The sequence below is a fragment of the Borostomias antarcticus genome (genome assembly GCF_949987555.1).
Source record: "Borostomias antarcticus genome assembly, chromosome: 22".
NCBI classification, from domain to species: Eukaryota; Metazoa; Chordata; class Actinopteri; order Stomiiformes; family Stomiidae; genus Borostomias; species Borostomias antarcticus.
Window position 1 is genome coordinate 15,903,034 of NC_140255.1, and position 18,474 is coordinate 15,921,507.

The 18,474-nt window shown below is 46.7% G+C and overlaps 3 protein-coding genes across 5 annotated transcripts; 2 read left to right on the top strand and 1 right to left on the bottom strand.

Moving 5' to 3' along the window:
• Positions 1–778: 778 nt before the first annotated feature.
• Positions 779–2,230, top strand: mxra7 (matrix-remodelling associated 7). Its single transcript, XM_084455846.1, has 4 exons — positions 779–889; positions 1,254–1,434; positions 1,592–1,706; positions 1,957–2,230. The coding sequence occupies exons 2-4, from the start codon at positions 1,308–1,310 to the stop codon at positions 2,069–2,071; spliced, it is 357 nt and encodes a 118-aa protein (XP_084311972.1). The 5' UTR covers positions 779–889; positions 1,254–1,307; the 3' UTR covers positions 2,072–2,230.
• A 2,729-nt stretch (positions 2,231–4,959) lies between these two features.
• LOC311323829 (elastase-1) lies at positions 4,960–8,786 on the top strand (the record flags this gene model as incomplete). Its single annotated transcript, XM_084456129.1, has 6 exons — positions 4,960–5,089; positions 5,923–6,032; positions 6,530–6,624; positions 6,827–7,110; positions 8,018–8,181; positions 8,527–8,786. 6 exons carry the CDS (start codon positions 4,960–4,962, stop codon positions 8,704–8,706), a joined length of 963 nt encoding a protein of 320 aa, XP_084312255.1. The 3' UTR covers positions 8,707–8,786.
• Positions 8,787–9,111: 325 nt separating this feature from the next.
• Positions 9,112–12,539, bottom strand: timm23a (translocase of inner mitochondrial membrane 23 homolog a (yeast)). Of its 3 annotated transcripts, none has more exons than XR_014630972.1 (8): positions 12,210–12,537; positions 11,995–12,053; positions 11,457–11,550; positions 11,104–11,188; positions 10,936–10,994; positions 10,700–10,810; positions 9,687–10,273; positions 9,112–9,633 (listed from the first exon to the last, which is right to left on the bottom strand). XR_014630972.1 is itself a non-coding variant. In XM_084456403.1 (8 exons), the coding sequence occupies exons 2-8, from the start codon at positions 12,313–12,315 to the stop codon at positions 10,155–10,157; spliced, it is 633 nt and encodes a 210-aa protein (XP_084312529.1). In that variant the 5' UTR covers positions 12,316–12,352; positions 12,487–12,539; the 3' UTR covers positions 9,112–10,154. The 3 variants fall into 3 exon arrangements, 2 of the variants coding, with proteins under 2 accessions (XP_084312529.1, XP_084312528.1); XM_084456403.1 differs by having other exon boundaries at positions 9,112–10,273; positions 12,210–12,352; positions 12,487–12,539; XM_084456402.1 differs by having other exon boundaries at positions 9,112–10,273.
• Between the last annotated feature and the right edge of the window lie 5,935 nt (positions 12,540–18,474).

Sequence of the window (18,474 nt, forward strand, 5' to 3'; positions counted from 1 at the left end):
ACGGCATATTTTTGTAAATTAATGGAGAGACAAGTTCTGTTGGTGTATGCATGCAATAACTATTATATCTACTTAGTTATTACCATATAAGTGTATGCATATCTTTAAAATATATAGCAGTTAAATAGGTTATCTCTAAGAAAGTAAATAAATTACGATACCCGCTTTTAATTTTCACTGTCAAGAGTTTGACGAGAATTGAATGACAATTAGGTCTACATTTGCGAGACCTTTATTTTGAAAGTCATTAAATCCTTCTTGGGGCTGGCTTCACGGCAATCCTTCAGAACAAACTACAAATGCTGCATTGTCAAGAACGTCGGTGCCAATACAAGAACAACAGCACACAGAGGTACAGGTTGACTATTCTAAAACTATTTGTCAGTCCGTTATATTAAAGGGCAGACATTAATTCCGTGCAGTAGTTTAGACTGTAGCCTGCACTGAAAACACGGATCTGAGAACGAGGGTGAAGTCCTGAGTGAACCACGGCTCCACAATCATGGATCTAACTTTTCTACTGCCAGCCGTTCTGTTCACGCTTCTCGCTGTTTTTGTGGCGACAATATTATTCAATAACCACAGGTTGTCGCCTGCTGCATCCCAAACAGATAATTCACACTCGGGAAGAGCTTTAGACAGATCAACACCGCCCCAAAACCCGACAGAGACACCGCTCCTAAAAGACAAAGGGCTGTCACCATCAGCTGCGAAGACATCGGAGAATAAAGAATCTCGATCCCTGAACGCGGAGAGGGTAGCGGGTGTATCAGGGACTGGCGTGTCAGCGGAGGAAAGACTGACCGCCACCGAAGTTGAATGTGGGAGCGACCACGGTGGCCATGAGGAAACGCTGGCACCACCATCATCATCATCATCTGGCCGTACGGTAGGAGGAAGGAACCAACAATGTGACCCGCACAGTGCACCCTCAGTAGGCTAGTTTGCACATCCTTCATTCAGTGGTGATTCAATTGCTTAATGGGGAATATTACAATAGCCTACTCAATCTTATATGACAATGTTTTCATAATTCAGTGGTGATTTACATGATTGGGTCAATTGCTTAATATAAGACTGAGTAGATTGTAATTTTTTATACTACTCAATTAAATATGACCTGTTGACATACAGTATGTTTGCCCACTCTGACATGTCTTTTCTTCTCCAACATTATCAGAGCAGTTGCGAGGAAGGAGAGAAGGAGATGAATGTGACATGATGGTCTTTCTCACCTCTGCTTCTGTTAACAGGGGTCTGATCCTTCAGAGGATACTGCCACTGTGGAACCATACAGACCCGTCTCCATGGAGCTGAGCTCTGACCCTGCCTCGTGGCCAGAGAGAGAGCCTGGTAGCACGCACCACCCTGAGCCAGAGTTCACATCATGCCCTTTCACCTCTCATCAGACAGGAGGAGCCACACAGGGCAACGGTGAGGCACCAATCTGCTAGTCACACAGCCCTATTATAGGCTACTACTGCTGCATCGAACTCCTCCAAATCCATACAAGTGCCTGAGGGGACCAGGAAAAGATTTGGATCTGAAAAATCCTGCACTCTGTCTATCTGTCTGTCTCTCTGTTTCTTAGCAGGTTTGGAGGAAGTGGATGCAGACGGTCTGTCCCTGAAATACATCCCCGGTGTGCTGCGGATGAGCCAGCTAGAGAAGATGATGACCAAAGAGGAACTGGAGGCGGAGCAGAGGTCAGTGGAAGACCGAGTCAAAGATACACTCTAATATGAAAAAATGGATGAGAATCTTGATCATTTAGCCATTTCTAAGATGGCGCTGAGCTTATTCTCTTTTTATTATTCACTATGACTGCATCTTATTGCTTCAATATAAAACACAATCTTCGAATAGATTTGAAATCCACAAACAAACCCATCATGATTCACAAATAGAATGCAGTGAGTAAAACCCCATTTGATTTATTGTATTTCTTGTTCCCAGGGCGCAACAGGAGCAGCTGGCGGCCATTTTCCAACTGCTGAAAGAGAACCAGGAGACTTTTGGTGAGGTTTCGGAGGGAGATGTGGAGGAGCAGCTTAAACTCTACTCCATCTAAGATGCTCCTCCAACTGTACAACGGAATCCAGTACATCTCATCTCTACAGAAATCCCACTTTAGTACATTAAACAGAAAGTCTAGTCAACCACTATAACTCTGCTCTGTCTGAACAGCTGTTCAGTCTGCTCTGTCTGAACAGCTGTTCAGTCTTCTCCACTGTGAGGGTCTAAGCTAAAATAGGACTTGGCTGTGAAATATGACTTGGCCATTTATGGCATTTTCTTTGTTGGGTCCCCTCGATGCACTGGATTTAAATGGGTTAGACATTGAGCCTACAATCATTTTCCCGTGTACTCACGTCGTATTGTGGAGGCCTGTGTAGCTTCTCCAAGTTACAGTATAGACATAGCAGGGAGATTGTTTTTTCATCAGGCCTACATTGGCCATACATATTAAGAAAAATGCTGTTGGATACTTGTTGAGCTGATCCTCTGCCAACATTGGGCATCTGTACACTCCTGTTCTCACTGATCACCTCCCCATTAATGTCCCCTCTACTCTGTGTTCCCTCTATGTTCCCTCTACCTGTCCTACCGGTCACCCACGATCATTATTCATTCTCCATTCTCCCAATCTAACCAATGTTTGTATTATGTTTAATGCAAACACACACATACCAGCAAAACAGATTCCAATCAACTTTATACTTCTTTATGGCAAGTAGTTATGAATGTAAACCGTCTACAAACAAACAAAACCAACTTTAAGTCTAAGCCTAATGATTATATTTGAAATTCCATATGACAATACCACAATATGTCAAGGTATATAATGGAATACTAACTAGCGCTACATAGTCATAGAACAATGGTATTACACAGTAAGACATTAATGAAGTGTGGTGAAGAGTTGAGGCAGAAAACAGAGCATATATGCACATCCCGCCAAAAAACTGCTGCTGGACCAAAAACGACTTCAATTAAAGAAAGGAAATGTCGGCATACAGCACACTGCTATGGTTAGGTATGCTATGGTAGTTGTAGTGGTAGCGTCGAAGTTTGGCTACTGTGTGGAAACATGTACAGTTTGGATATGTGGTCTGGTGAAATAACAAGTCTACCACCTGCATTAAGCGAATTCAATCTAAATTGTATGTTTAAGAATAAATATTGTTCTTGTACTTTCATGTACTGTATGTACATGTAAATAAACTATTTTGTTGTGTGTGTAAACCTGGTGAACCACGGTGGTGTGATATGACTGTTCAGGTTGTTGTGTATGTAAACTTAATGAACCATGGTGGTGTGATATGACTGTTCAGGTTGTTGTGTATGTAAACTTAATGAACCATGGTGGTGTGAGGTGGCCAGTTCAGATGAGCAGGCACATTCTTTCTCATTCACTGTACTAACACTCCTCTCACCAGCGGCTTCCTCTGGGCTTGTTGTTGTTTGTTTGTTGTTGTCATATTTTACTGTTTACTCTCTGTCTCTCTCTCTTCTCTCTCTCTTCTCTCTCTCTCTCTCTCTCTCGAGAAAGAGAGAGAGGAGCTGAGGTTTAACTCTGACCCCTTACCCAACTCCTTTGCGTTGCTACAGGGTTCAAATGTTAAATTCTCTGACCTTTCCCTGTTTTTCAATTACTTAAAAGCAGAATTTCCATAACCTATAATGGAAATTGAAAAACTGCTGACAAGCAGGAAGGGAATAACGGCTGCTGAAAAATCAAGTAACAATAACCAGATGAAGAAAAACACTGCATGGGAAATATAACATTTTATAAATAAATAATAAATGGCAACTAGAATTTAAACTTGCTACAAACAATATTCCCTGATACTCTGTGGCCTGGCACAAACAATGATCAAATCCCCCTGACTTTTTAAAGTTACATGATATTCCAAAAATTCCACGATATTCCAGAAATTCAATGACACATGTTGCGAAACAACCCTTAACCCAAATGGTCGAACTGTGAACTTATTAGAACTGCGAGTCATAAACTCTGACAGAAAGACCTGTTTTAATTAACCTCTCAGACCTTGCCTCAAATGACCGTAAAGATAACAGTATGGGAAATGCTGACATAAATGATATATCAGCTTGAAAATCCTCTACCACAGTGTACTATGCAATGGTGAGTTACAAATCTATCCATTCACTCTAAAGACCATTGGTCTATCTCTCTCTCTCTCTCTCTCTCTCTCTCTCTCTCTCTCAGAACAGACCTTCTTCTTCATGTAAGAAGAAAGTATTTTAGAAGTTCTTGTACAGAGATCAAGGTTATGGGGTTAGGGTATTGAGAGTGAGATGAATGAGGTTCATCTGCAGGTCAGTGTGTCATGTGACATGACACCATGTTACCAGGAGGTGGGGGTGAGGTGTGTTATTTGTATGTGTGACACCATGTTACCAGGTGTGTGTGTTGGGTTACTGTTAGGGTGAGGTATGTGTGTTTGGTTAGGGTGAGGTATGTATGTTGGGTTAGGGTGAGGTATGTGTGTTGTTTGTGTGTGTGCGAGTGTAAGTGAATGTATAAAGTAAGGTACAATACTGTATTCTCCCTATATGTGTATGTGTGTGTGTGGTGTGTGCATGCGTGTGTGTGTGTGTTTTTGTACAGTATGTGTGTTTGAATGTGCTGATGGGACTCCCAGAAGCCCCTCTCCCAGTGGCAGTAGAAACCCCTGGCTACAGGAGAACCATCCAGCGCTGGGCTTTGTGGAGCTGCTTATTGTCCCTGGAGGTCCGTGTGTATCTGTTTTTGTGTGCCCACATGTGTGTGTGTGTTTGTATTGATGTATGTGTGTATGTGTTTTTATGCGCCAGCATATGTGTGTGTTTGTATGGATGTGTGTGCGTGTGTGTGTGTATGGCTGTGTGTGTGTCCCATAGTGGCAGTATAAAGAGCGTGCCGTGGGGAGCGGGGTGGTGACTGTGTGGAAGATGACGGTGGTTCCAGAGCCTCCTCCACTCCTGCTCTCCCTGCTGCTACTGTGGCTGGCGGCCCTGCCTGCTGCTGCCTACACCCTCACCCCCCCCGGACGACAGCGCCAGCACAAGGTCCTGCACCTGGGTGAGGAACACACACAGACACACACACACACCCTCACCACCTGTGGACGACCGCCAGCACAAGGTGTTGCACCTGGGTGAGGAACACATGTGAAAAGACTCAAAACTAAAGGTGATTGAGCCTTTGATATTGTGGTTCCTAAGCTGTGGTACACTCTTTTATTGTTCTTACTACTATTTTTATTGTTGTTTTATTATTGTTATTGTTGTGCTTCTATTTTGGAACTATGTAGCACCCGGGAAGCACTTTGTGACCTTGTTCTGTGAAAGGTGCTACATAAATAAACTTTACTTAGTTACTTAAAACACACACGTGCACACACACACACACACAAAGATACACAGATACACAAATAAATCATGCAAAGGCAAGGCAAGGCAAGTTTATTTGTATAGCACATTTCAGCAACAAGGCAATTCAAAGTGCTTTACATGAGACATTAAAAGCATCAAGACAAAGTGCAAGAAACACAAAAGGTCATATAAAGCGAAATGCAAAAACCTTTAATCGTTCTTCTTTGGCTCCAAAGTCAATTACTTTAGTTTCATTTTTGAGTTCTGGCACATCCAATAGTTGATTTGTTCAATGCACTTACTCAGTGCTTGTATGGGATTATAGTACCCTGGTGATATGGTGATATAAATCTGACACACACACTGTTGGCTCCTACAACATACAGAGCCCATTTTCTCTCACTCGTCCAAAAGTCATTGCTCAAGTCTTTATCTCTGACCTGAGATCAGTAGTAGTTGTAGTAGTTGTTTGTTCCATTTCGTCATGGGTGGTCTGGGATCGGTGATAGATTCCCCCCCCCCTCCCTCCCTCCCTCCCAGACTGGCCTAAGGACTGCGGCATGTCCTACTTCAAGCCCAACATGGCCGAGCGGATCGTGTCCGGTAACGAGGCCAGGCCTCACTCCTGGCCCTGGCAGGTCTCTCTACAGGTACCTCACACACAGATACTGCCCTAACCGCTACGCTTCTCTGAGCCCTGTGTTTTTTGAGTGTGTGTTTTTGTGAGTTTATGTGATTGTGTTTATGTGAATATGTGTGTGTTTATGTGAGTGTGTGTGTGTTTTGATTGTGTGTGTTTATGTGAGTGTGTGTGAGAGTGTATGCGTGTGTTTTGAGTGTGTGTGTTTATGTGAGTGTGTGTTTTGAGTGTGTGTTTGTGTGAGTGTGTGTGTGCCTATGTGAGTGTGTTCTGAGTGTGTGTTTATGCGAGGGTGTGTGTTTTGAGTGTGTGTGTGTGTTTTTATGAGTGTGTGGTCTCCTGGTGGATCATGTGACCCCTGTCTACTCCAGATGTAAACAACCTCTCTCTCTCTCTCTCTCCCTCTCTCTCCCTCCCTCTCTCTCTCTCTCTCTCTCTCTCTCTCTCTCTCTCTCTCTCCCTCTCTCTCCCTCCCTCCCTCTCTCTCTCTCTCTCTCTCTCTGCCAGGTTCGACCACGTGGCAGTAAGCACTACATCCACGTGTGTGGAGGAACGCTCATTCATAAGAACTGGATCCTCACCGCTGCACACTGCTTCCAGAAGTAACGCTCTCACTCACTCACACACACACACATCAGTGGATCCTCACCGCTGCACACTGCTTCCAGAAGTAACGCTCTCACTCAGCTCACACACACACAAACACGCACATCAGTATGACTGCACATGTCTAAGAGTGAGGAATCAGTCTCTTATCTAGTTGGAGTCGCCGCAGGTCGATGACGTCACTGTTGTGTCTCTCAGGGGGAAAGCAGAGGACGCTGGGAGCTGGAGGATCGTCCTGGGCAAGCACCAGCTGAAGCGCTCCGAGTCGCAGACCGAGAGGATCTTCCCGGTGAAGCGCATCTACCGCCACGAGCACTTCCGCTACCCGACCCATAGCGAACTGGACTACGACATCGCCCTGGTGAAGGCCGGCACGGACATCCTGCCGTCCAACTTCATACGCTACGCCTGCCTGCCGCGCAAGCAGACCAGCCTCAAACCAGGACACTACTGCTGGGTCACCGGCTGGGGCGACACACGGGGTAAGGCCACCGCGGCTGTGGTCTCAACTCCAGACCCATGAGAGTTCTTTCGCTGATAGCTATGCTAACTACGTTACTGCATGCTGCAGATCTCTCTAAGGGTCTGGGCACTTCATGCAAAAATCTTGTGTTCAAATCCTGGCAATTCATTGGTAGCGCCAGAATCCCGGCGACACCAATCAGTAACGATTTTCGCGATCAGGCGCTCCCACCCAACCTGGCCCCGCCCATCTAACCTGGGCTAGCGTCTCTCATTTGCTGCTATGACCTGTCACTCTTTCAATTTTGACCCATAGATACGCCCTCAGAACATCAGCTTGGGCGGCTAAGTGGCACAGACTCTATTCTGTAGTATGCGGAGCGCAGCGATTCAACGTAATATTTGAGTCTGGAGAGTGAATACTACTGCTGGAGGGGGGAGGGGGGGCTCTGGTCTGGAGTCAAGCGCCACAAAACACAGCCATGGGGGGCAGAGCCGGTGCGTTACCATTCCAATCCAGCTGCATTTGAATGGCTAACCATGAAGGCCTATCAGCCTCCCGCCCCGCACAAAACCCGGGCATGTATTCCCATTGGCGTCCACGAATATCATAGCTTGTTCACCAGAAGTTCCCGCTGCAGCGAGAGCTTCTGGGAACTCAGATTACTGAGTCACTGACTAAGACTAACCCCAAGCCCAAGGCTAACCCTACCCTGTTGGGTCACCGGCTGGGGAGACAGGTGGGTTGAGGACAGGGAGGAGCAGGGCAGAGGGGAGAGAAAGAGGAGGGTTAGAAGGGAGGGTGGCACTTCTAGAGAAGCCAGAGTAAGAAGAGAGGAATCCTGGGGGGACAGACAGGGCTATGAGGACGTTGGAGGAGGTACCGGGTGACTCTCAGGACGTTCTGATGTTCTTCCTCTGCTTCAGGTGGGAAGGAGAACGTTTCTCTGGCCGAGGCTCTGAACCAGGCTCGTCTGCCCATCATCGACTTCAAGACGTGCCGGCAGAAGAAGTTCTGGGGCGACCGCGTCCGAGACTCCATGATCTGTGCCGGCTTCAGAGACACGGAGGGCCCGCCCGCCGCCTGCCAGGTGAGACCGAGCGAGACACTCCACGTCCACATCCACTCCACGCACACCTCCACGTCCACATCCACTCCACGTCCCCATCCACTCCATGTCCACATCTGTGCCACATCTGCTCAGACGTGTGCTGCGCCAGTGTAACCCATCTGTCTCGGCATGCCCAGGATGGTGGGATTAAAACCCAGATCCCTCGCTTCAGAGGTGGACGCGCTGACAGGGGCGCCAGTAGGGACGTCCCTCTTGGAGGGACTGTCGGCGCTCCTGTGAGGAGCAAGTTTCACCAGCTACTCCAGGTTTTCACTCGGTTACAACAAAGATAACGCTCTACATCTCTCTTTCTCCGTCTCTCAGGGCGACTCCGGCGGTCCTCTCCTGTGCCAGATGGGGCATGACCAATGGGAGGTGCACGGCGTGGTGAGCTTCGGGCCAATCGGCTGCACCGTGGAGAACAAGCCCAGCGTCTTCACACGCACCGCCGCCTACATCCCCTGGATCGAGGCCACGCGCATCAGGGACTTCTTCCTGCACTGAGTGATATGACCCCTGAACCCTACTAATCACCCTTACATTCATTCATCTGAGAACTGTCACACCATCTCTGGGGACACTCGGACGTCGTCCTGCTGAATCCGTTTAGTCTGTCCTGTAAAGCGTCATTGAAACATTGGAAGAGCCAACCTCATCATGATTTCATCAGGAACGGTTGTTAGCTGACCTTTTTTTACAGGTCCAAACAGCAACACTTTGAATGCTGTACTAGTTTTAAGGAATAAATAGTACAACACTACAGCATGTCCTACATGTCCCCCCACCCCCCGACAAAGCTTCCTGACTGTACTCAAACCTGACCGTTTCCCCTGGCAACTCATCTGTCCACCAATAAAGATTAGACTAGCAAAACACGGCAGATAACGTCCTTTTTCATTGTGTTTTTATTCATCGTACAGCAGGTTAAAGAGACATGGAGATAGAAAGACAACACACACCTTCACAAAGCCTGAATGAGTACTCTCACTGAAAATAATACCCACTGCAAAGACATTACAATAAGTACATTACAACAGTGTCAAAGGGCACAGTCGCACTTGTTTCAGTTGATATTTACAGACGGAAGATGTAATCGCGGAAAAACCTCCAAGGGAAAACGTGTCACACTGGATGTGTATTCCCCTTGAAGTTTTTCCATGATTCAGTCTTCCGTGTAGGAAAACGGCTACACTGACAGTGATTTAAAAAAAGGCCTACACACAGAATTTCAGCATTTAATCTGAATAATAACAAGCGTGACTGTGCCTCTTTAACTGTAAGGCCTTGGTGCGTTTATGTATCAGGGTGAACCGTCTCTCTGCTCTTCAGTAAGATATGAGGAGTCTTGGAGCCACAATCTCCATGACAGGAGCCTGAAGGATAACAATCACACACCAGTCTCAGCTGATCCACCCATTACCCACCAGACATCTATAGATCCACCCATTACCCACCAGACATCTATAGATCCACCCATTACCCACCAGACATCTATAGTTCCACCCATTACCCACCAGACATCTAGATTCATCAGCTCTTGCAGCTTACTGACTTTACATGAGAGGTAATTCGAAAGCAATTAATTCAATTCAGGTTTTTGTTATCCATGAGATTATATCTAATGTTTGTCCACATTTTCATCGCATTAATAGCATTCCCTATATCGGAAAGAGTACTTAAAGAGTCAGTATCAGTGCATCCCAAGAGACATGAACTCTGCAGGGGGCCAGTTCAGATCAGATGAAGGTGACAAGAGAGTAGAGGACTGGGGGCTGAGGGAGGATGAAGGGGAGGATGACGGTTGTCTAGGATGGCTTCGTCCACGGTTCCCCTCGCATCCCAGAAAGCCCCTCAGAGTGGATCGGATGGTGACTGTGATAGGGACGAGGGTGTGGACGTAAGCAAGGTGACCAGAGGAAACCGGCCCTTGGTGTTGAAGGGGTTTGTAGGGTTCAGTACAGACTGGAGGAGGGGGAGGAGCCAGTGAGGTGGTCCCAGTTGTTGTAGAGAGCGTAGGCGCTGGACATCGCCAAGCCGACCAGACCGCCGCGAGCCACGCCCCTCATGCCTCCTACAAACAAACACAGCCACAGGCGGCGAGGGTTACGTTAAAGTGCGTGCGTACAGTATGGATCCAGAGAATTATTTGCAAATAGCACCAGTCAAACTGCCCACCCGCACCAATCAGATCGCTAGCTTTGCCGTAGCTGACTGAAGCGTTGTCTATGAGAAGTAACGTGTGTTTTTAAGTCAGAGGACCTGAGACTGAGCCCAGCGTTGTTGGAATCTATACTGATGAGTGACGCGGTGACACCAGCTACAGTGGTGCCGATGACTCTGGATACAGAGGGGGGGTCGCCGTGGTGTTTAGAGTGACACACACACACACACACACACACACACACACACACACACACACACACACACACACACACACACACACACACACACACACACACACACACACACACACACACACACACACACACACACACACCTGTGCTTTTGAAGAGCATCCCAGTGAGTGTTCCAGCAGCAACTGTGTTGATGTCGTCCTCTGCTCCCCTGGCCTTCTCTATGGCCACACCAAATACACTGTACAACAACGCTGCAAAACACACACATATCAAATACACTGTACAGCAACACTGCAAAATACTCATATATATCAAATATACTGTACAACAATGCTGCAGAATATACACATATAGGGGATGTGTGGGAGCAGCTTACCCACTGAGCCGAGCGTGTTCGCCCAAGATGCACCTTGTCGGGTCACCATGTTTAGAATTCTGGTGAGGGGAGGTCAAAGGTCACCAATCAGGAGCACATCAAGAGACAGAAGAAAGAGCGACTGTGAAGAAACGTGCAGGACAGTGAGAGGTTGACTGAAAAGCTTACTGGACGTTGCGAGGTTTGGACCAGCCCATGTCACGCGTCTCCTTCAGTCCCATCCTGAGACCGTTTACCGTGCCGAAAGCAGCACCTACAGACAGAAGGAACGCGGAGAGAGTGAGGAGAAATTAACAAAACAACAACAAAAACTTTAATGGCAGCTGCGAGTCAGAAATAAGTAGAGAGGACATTTGCTTGTATGAACATGTGTTATATAGTGGACATTTGCTTGACATTTGCCAGAGAGGACATTTACTTGTATGAACATGTGCTATATAAATAAAATTGACTTGACTGAGAGAACAGACGGAGGTCCAGTGATGCTGTGCGGGGGGGTTAGGGGTCGTTGATGGACTCACCTGTGATGCAGCAGCCACCGATAGTGAAGAAGGCCAGTTCAAACCTCCCTCTGACCTTACTGGCCCCGGTGGGCAGGATGAACTCCTCTGTGTCCTGCAGAACCACAATGGACACAAGAGACTGCTGGCTTGATATAAATGGTAAATGGACTGCACTTATATAGCGCCTTTCTACCTTAACGGCTAAAGCGCCTTACAATGGCCTCTCATTCACCTATTCAGACACCAATGGGGGTAAGCTGCCATGCAAGCCTGCTAATTGTGAGCAATTTGGGGTTCAATGACTTGCTCAAGGATACTTTGACATGTGGACAGGAGGAGCCAGGAATCAAACCACCGACCCTGCGGTCATTGGACGACCTGCTCTACCTCCTGAGCCACAGCTGACACACACACCATAGGACTGCTGTACACGCCCAGGACTAGGCCAAAATCTTTGTTCAGTAACTCTGGGATCATCAGACCAATGATCCTTGGAGAGAAACAGGATGCGTTGCTCAGGTGATCAGGATGGCGACACCGGGCTATCAATACACACCTGTACCAGGAAGCGAGGGTCGACATTGAGGTAAGGTGACAGGGGGCTCATTCCAGTCACTGTGAAGTCGACAGAAAAACATTAAATAGCTTACACACATCCAGGTATTGAGAAATAACATTGGCATAGCTAGCTATACACGAAAACACTAGGCTACCGTACTTTGGATCCGACCAGACAGGGAAATGATGCTCACCACCACAGTCAACACTTACATGGCACACCGGCGAGCTCCGTGTTGGAGTACTCAGGCATACCGCCTCCGAAGAGGTTCCCCAGGCCGCCTTTGAACCCTCCCGACCCGGGAGCGCTGTTGTCCATGTCGGGGACCGACCCGAAGACTCAACCGGCGAGAAATCTGCTGGAGAGATGCTGCTTGATTTGGTTGTCGCTATGCGGTAATAATACAATAACACGATGATATTTAACACGCGTGTTAAAGTGCCTTCAGCTCGTTCAGTTTCCCCGAAATCAAATGATCAGCTTTTTGACCTGGGTGATTCTGTTCGACCTCCTCTGGTGTCCCTCTCCTGCCTTCATCGAGGTGTGCCGTAAAGTGCAGGTTGAGCACAGCACGGTTACGTAAGCGAATACATTAAACTGTAGCTGTAATTAATAAGGAGTCAACCACGGGTGCAAGGACAATTTTGACACTTGACTCATGGTTGGGACATCGATTTGAAAATATAATTATCTACATGAAAAGGTCAACCAGATCGTTCCAATTTGGGACTGCAATTTTTGCGACCCCAACTCATCTTTGCGACAGTTCACGGTGGGTCTTTGGAAGTAGTTTACTGATGTAATCCGCTAGAGAGCGCCATCGTGTTGTTGAAAATCTTGTTTTGTGTGCATGGCTGACAGTAGGCTATTATCCTCCCACGTTAGATTGAGTGTACCCAAATAGCTAATTGGAAGAAAGATGAAAATGCTGACCTCTGTGTCTTTTTTTTTTAGGAAGAAAAGAAAAGCTACGTGTGGGGGGGTTGCAGCTCATCACATCAGACCCCTGCCTCTGGTGTCTTATAGCCAGCAAAACATTCATGATCTCAGTGTGTCAGCTGAATAACACTACATTAGTAACTAAGTTTGTTTATTAATATAGCACTTGTCGTAGACACAGTCACAAAGTGCTTCACAGAATTAAAAACACACGGCCTCTCATGGTTTATTGCTTAAGTAAATTACAGAGACAGGAAGGACATGAACATAAAATTAGACACACGCAAATGCCTCTCTTAACAGATGAGTCTTTAGCTGCCTTTTAAAAATGTGGAAAATCCTGTGGAAGGGCATTCCACAGGCTTGGTGCTACTGATTCAAAGGCTTGGTTGCCTTTCGTCTTCAGCCCAGAGCGGGGGACAATCAATCAACCAAGGCCCTGATCGGACGACCTCAGCTCAGTGACCTGCAGGCAACATATGGGCGGAGAAGGTCACTAATATATACAGGTGCTTGACCATGGAGGGATCTATATGTGATTACAAGGACCTTGAACTGGATCCTACAACTAACAAGAAGCCAGTGTAAGGAGATAATATAGGGGTGATATGACATGACCTCCTGGACCTAGTCAGAAGCCTGGCTGAGGCATTCTGGACCAACTGTAGACGGTCCAGGGATGATTTACTGAGGCCAGTGAAGAGTGGGTTACAGTAGTCCAGGTGTAATGAAACAGTGTGGATAATATGAAGTCTCTGACATGCACCTGCTTTTTACACCTCAGAAACATTGCAAAACTCAGGCCCATTGTATCTCATGCTGAGCTGGAAATGTCTGTCCATGCATTTATATCCTCCAGGCTTGACTACTGTAACTCACTGTTTACCTGCCTTAACAAATCATCTGTGGACCAGTTGCAACTGGTCCAAAATGCTGCTGCCAGGTTGCTCACCAGGTCAAAGAAGTCATGCCATATAACCCCCATTCTTCCCTCTCTACATTGACTCCCAGTGCACCTCAGGATCCAGTTCAAGGTCCTGGTGTTCACCTACAGAGCCCTCGATGGTCCATCTTCGACCTCATCCACCTATACTCGTCGAGCCGGTCCCTGAGGTCGTCTGACCAGGGGCTCTTGGTGGCTTGGACCAAGCTAAAGACTAAGGGTGACTGAGCCTTTAGGGCGACGGTCCCTAGGCTCTGGAATGCACTCCCCCAGGACTTGAGAGCCTCAACATCTGAGAACTCTTTTAAGAGACAGTTGAAGAATTACCTTTTCAGGCAGGCATTTGGCCTTCTGTAGCTCAACTACTGATTTTTTGGCTTAGGATGGTATTTTGGGTTGTGATTGGCTCAGGATGGTGTTTTGGGTTGTGATTGGCTCAGGACAGTATTCTGGGTTGTGATTGGCTCAGGACGGTGTTCTGGGTTGTGATGGACTCAATACAGTGTTTTGTGTTTTGGAGGCATTGTTCAGGGCAGTGGGAGGTGTTCAATTTTATAGTTTTATACCTTGAAAGACAGGCAGAAACAACTGCTTGACTTCATGTTTGGGCAAATAAAAAAAGCTCTTTATAGAGCAGGAAGCAGAAGACAGATGGTACAGGGACTGATGGAACTGTTGGACTGCTGTTGTAACTGTTGTAAACGTGTCAAGCTAGGCTGTGAGTCTCACAAGCAATGCAGGAAAATATGTGTCGGTGTGCGAGGAGTGTTATGTGGAAAGGGAGGATTTATTTTTGTGGGAGTATTAAGTTGATTTCTTTGTTAATTTTGATTATTTGTGTTTTCTGACACTGTACTGCCAAACGATGTTTGTAAGATGAAGTGAGACTTCCAGTCTGTTCAACCTTTAATGGCATAACCCCCACCCGCCCACCCCCAACACACACGCACACACACACACACACACACACACACACACACACACACACACACACACACACACACACACACACACACTGAGCCTGGCCATCTGCTGTTGGTCAAAGGGACGGTACTGAGTTACTGAGGGAATTTACTGGTCAAACAGCGCACATAATGAAACATATATTTTTTAGATACACGCACTGCATTCAGAACAGGAGGAGCAATGAAGTTTGACATTGTTGCTTGCGGGTGACTCCCTGGCATGATCTGTGAGTTAGTGTTCGTGTCTGACTGCCCACTGTGCCCGCTACAATGCCCGATTCAGCCTAAGCCCCTCCCCCCACCCTCATACACACATCAAAACACCAGTTCGCTCAACCCCAAGTGAATCATGCAAACAAAATGGTGGTTGTGTGGGAAAATAACTGTGAAGTCAATATTTATCTCCCTTTTTTCCCTTGCTCTCTTTCCCTCTCTCCCTCTTTTCGTCCCTCTCTCTCTCTCTTTATCTCTCTCTCTCGCCCGCTCTCTCTCTCTCTCTCTCTCTCTCTCTCTCTCTCTCTCTCTCTCTCTCTCTCTCTCTCTCTCTCTCTCTCTCTCTCTCTCTCTCTCTCTCTCTCTCTCTCTCTCTCTTTCTGAGCTCCAAAACACAAAGACAGAAGGGGGCCACAACAGGACTCCAGTGTACGCCTGTCGTCATGGAGACAGAGAGGGAGCTCTTTCAGCTGGTTCAGAAGGGGAGTTGGGCGCACGCACAGGTAGAGAGTCCAAACGAGTGATTTTAATCTGGACCTTTTAAAAGACCATTTTGAATAACTCACACTGCTAGCTGCTGTTCTGCCTAGTCTAGAATACTATTAGAAACCTCATTGCCACTGTTGCCCATGTTTTTCATCTGTCTTATTATTTGCACTGCAATTCCCTTGAACCAACTGGTCAGTTACCCATGATGTCATTAACCTTGTTTTGTTTGTTTTTGAGCAGGGAGTGGCGGGACAGGGCGGGGGTAGTCTGCTTCTCTGGACCTCGTCTCTTTACACTGCATGTGGTGTTGTGAAGTGTAATTTAATATCACTTTGGAACACAGTGTATGATGACAGTCTGCAGTGAGTTTGTGATCAGGATGGTCTCACAAGGCTACAGATATTGTGGCCTGTCAAGTAGTCTGTAATCCAGGTCACCAGGGTGTCGTCCACCTGCTTTGTCCGCTCGGATCCCAGAGGTAAGGGCTGTATGGTGTTGAAGGCACTTGAGAAATCAAAGAACACGATATGTCTCAGTCATATTGCTACAAAGGAGTTTGACAGTGTCTACTGTATAATACCCCTTCTATAATTGGGAACCAAAATGTATCCCGTTTCAATGTCAACGCAGCCCATCACAAGGAATCACCAGATACAATTGACTACAAGATTAAAATTACAATGAAACTTGGGAAACTATTTATTTATGAATATAACATCATAGATGCATTATACGACCAGCTCAGAGGCCTTGTGGTTAGAGTGTCCGCCCTGAGTTTGGGAGGTTGGGGGTTCGATCCCTGGTCAAGTCATACCTAAGACTATAAAAATGGTACCCGATGCCCCTAATGAGTGCCCCGCTTGGTACTCAACATCAAGGGTTGGATTGGGGGTTAGTCCCTGCCACATGCTAGCGTCTTGTCCAGGAGGTGTATTTGTACATCAAGCTGCCATATGCTAAGGAATCAGTAGATAGGCTCCTGCCCTATGGGCCACTAGGCTACTTACTTACTACTGACATATAAACACACATGACCGTTAACTACCACTTATGGAGCTAGTTACGACACCGGAAAGTTAGCACAAGGGAGTTTAAGCAATTCAACCCAGTTACACACACACTGTCCAAACTAAATCCACACACCACAGCCACCCCAGCCGGTCAGCTCTGTCTGGATCGGCATCACTGTGAGAGATGTTACTTTGTCGGTCGTCCGTATTGCTTTGACCCTCCATCCCAGGTCATCTCAGCTCCCTTTACGAACAGTCAACACCATCTCCTTCAGTCTTCACCATTGGCTATTTCGAGCCAATTCAACTTGGTTACGCACACACACACACACACACACACACACACACACACACACACACACACACACACACACACACACACACACACACACACCTTGTGCTTACTGTTTCAGCTGTGAGTGTGGGAGTGTGATGTGGGCTTTAGTGGAGGAGACGGCTACAGTAAGTGAATTATCACATGCTTTAAAGAGGCTGACTGGTGAAAAAACAGACCCTGAAACCTCACTAAAGCTACAATCAAAACAGGACAAACACACACTTCTCAATATTCTACATAAATGAATTCAAACACATAAGTGTGAGTCTCACATGTAGCTGGATGTTTGGATAAGTTCAGGGTGCCTTAGTTGTCAGAGACAGTATGGTGGAATTAGAGGGACAGAAATTAATAAAGAACTGATCCTGTTTATCATATTTTCTCTCCCAGCTCTCGTCCTGTCTGTCCTATCCTCTTATGCTGGTCCGCTGGGTTGCCAGATGGATCTCTTTTTCCTCCACCGGGGGGGTGTTGGCCAGAAAGCTTATAGGCCTCAGGCCAAGCCTGGGATTCAGTTTCAATTCAGACTGCCCAGATGGGGCAGGGAGGCCAGGGAGAAAGGTGATCGAGTGGGGCCGGTAGTGAATCACCCAGCCACAAAGGGAAAGCCATATGTGTATTCTGTTTTCCTTTTAGCTACTGTATGTTGTAGGCTACTTAATACATGCTGAATGTTCCCAAATGCTGTGGTTCTGGACTGGACGGTCTAAAAAAAGAGTGTATTTGTCAACTTCCTCAACTGAAAAAGTAAGCAGAATTGCAAGATTATCTGTGTGGTTTTTATGCAAGGAGTTAAAAGACGACACATGTATGTTTTTAAAAGTGGAATTTGAGAGACAGACCTGCTATGCTTATGTTAGGAGAAGCACTTGGTGTTTTGGCCAGGCAGTAGCCTTGAGGCTAGCCAACAGTACATCCAGGACAGACACCCAGAATATGGAAATAAGCATAAAATCACAGCTACTGTTGATACGCAGCCATGGTAGGCCTTCACTGTCCTGTTGATACGCAGCCATGGTAGGCCTTCACTGTCCTGTTGATACGCAGCCATGGTAGGCCTTCACTGTCCTGTGCCTAGACTGATATTTTCCGTGATGAGAGGCCATTTTCGGACGTTTTCAGGCACAGCGTCCAATGGCAGGGAAACACTGGGCAGTGTTCCAGCGCAATACTCTCTGAGCAGATGTTTGAGGGTAGGTTGCACAATCGATTTCCTTTAGATTCTCCCTCCAGCCCTTCTGACCTAAACTCCTCCATATTGGGGAGAGGTGTTGTTTTGACTGCCAACACAGAGAGAGGAAGAGAGAAGAGAATAAAAGAAAGAGGCGTGAAGGGAGAGGAAAATGGTTATAGTTGCATTCAACTTTCCTCTATTATGACTTGTACCAAGTTATTTGATGCATGTCTTGATTGAGTGCCTGTTGTAGGTTTCTGTATCTAGTCCTAGAGTGGTTCTGTATCTACAGTTCTAGAGTGTTTCTACAGTTCTAGTGTTTCTGTATCTATAGTTCTAGAGTGGTTCTGTATCTACAGTTCTAGAGTGTTTCTACAGTTCTAGTGTTTCTGTATCTATAGTTCTAG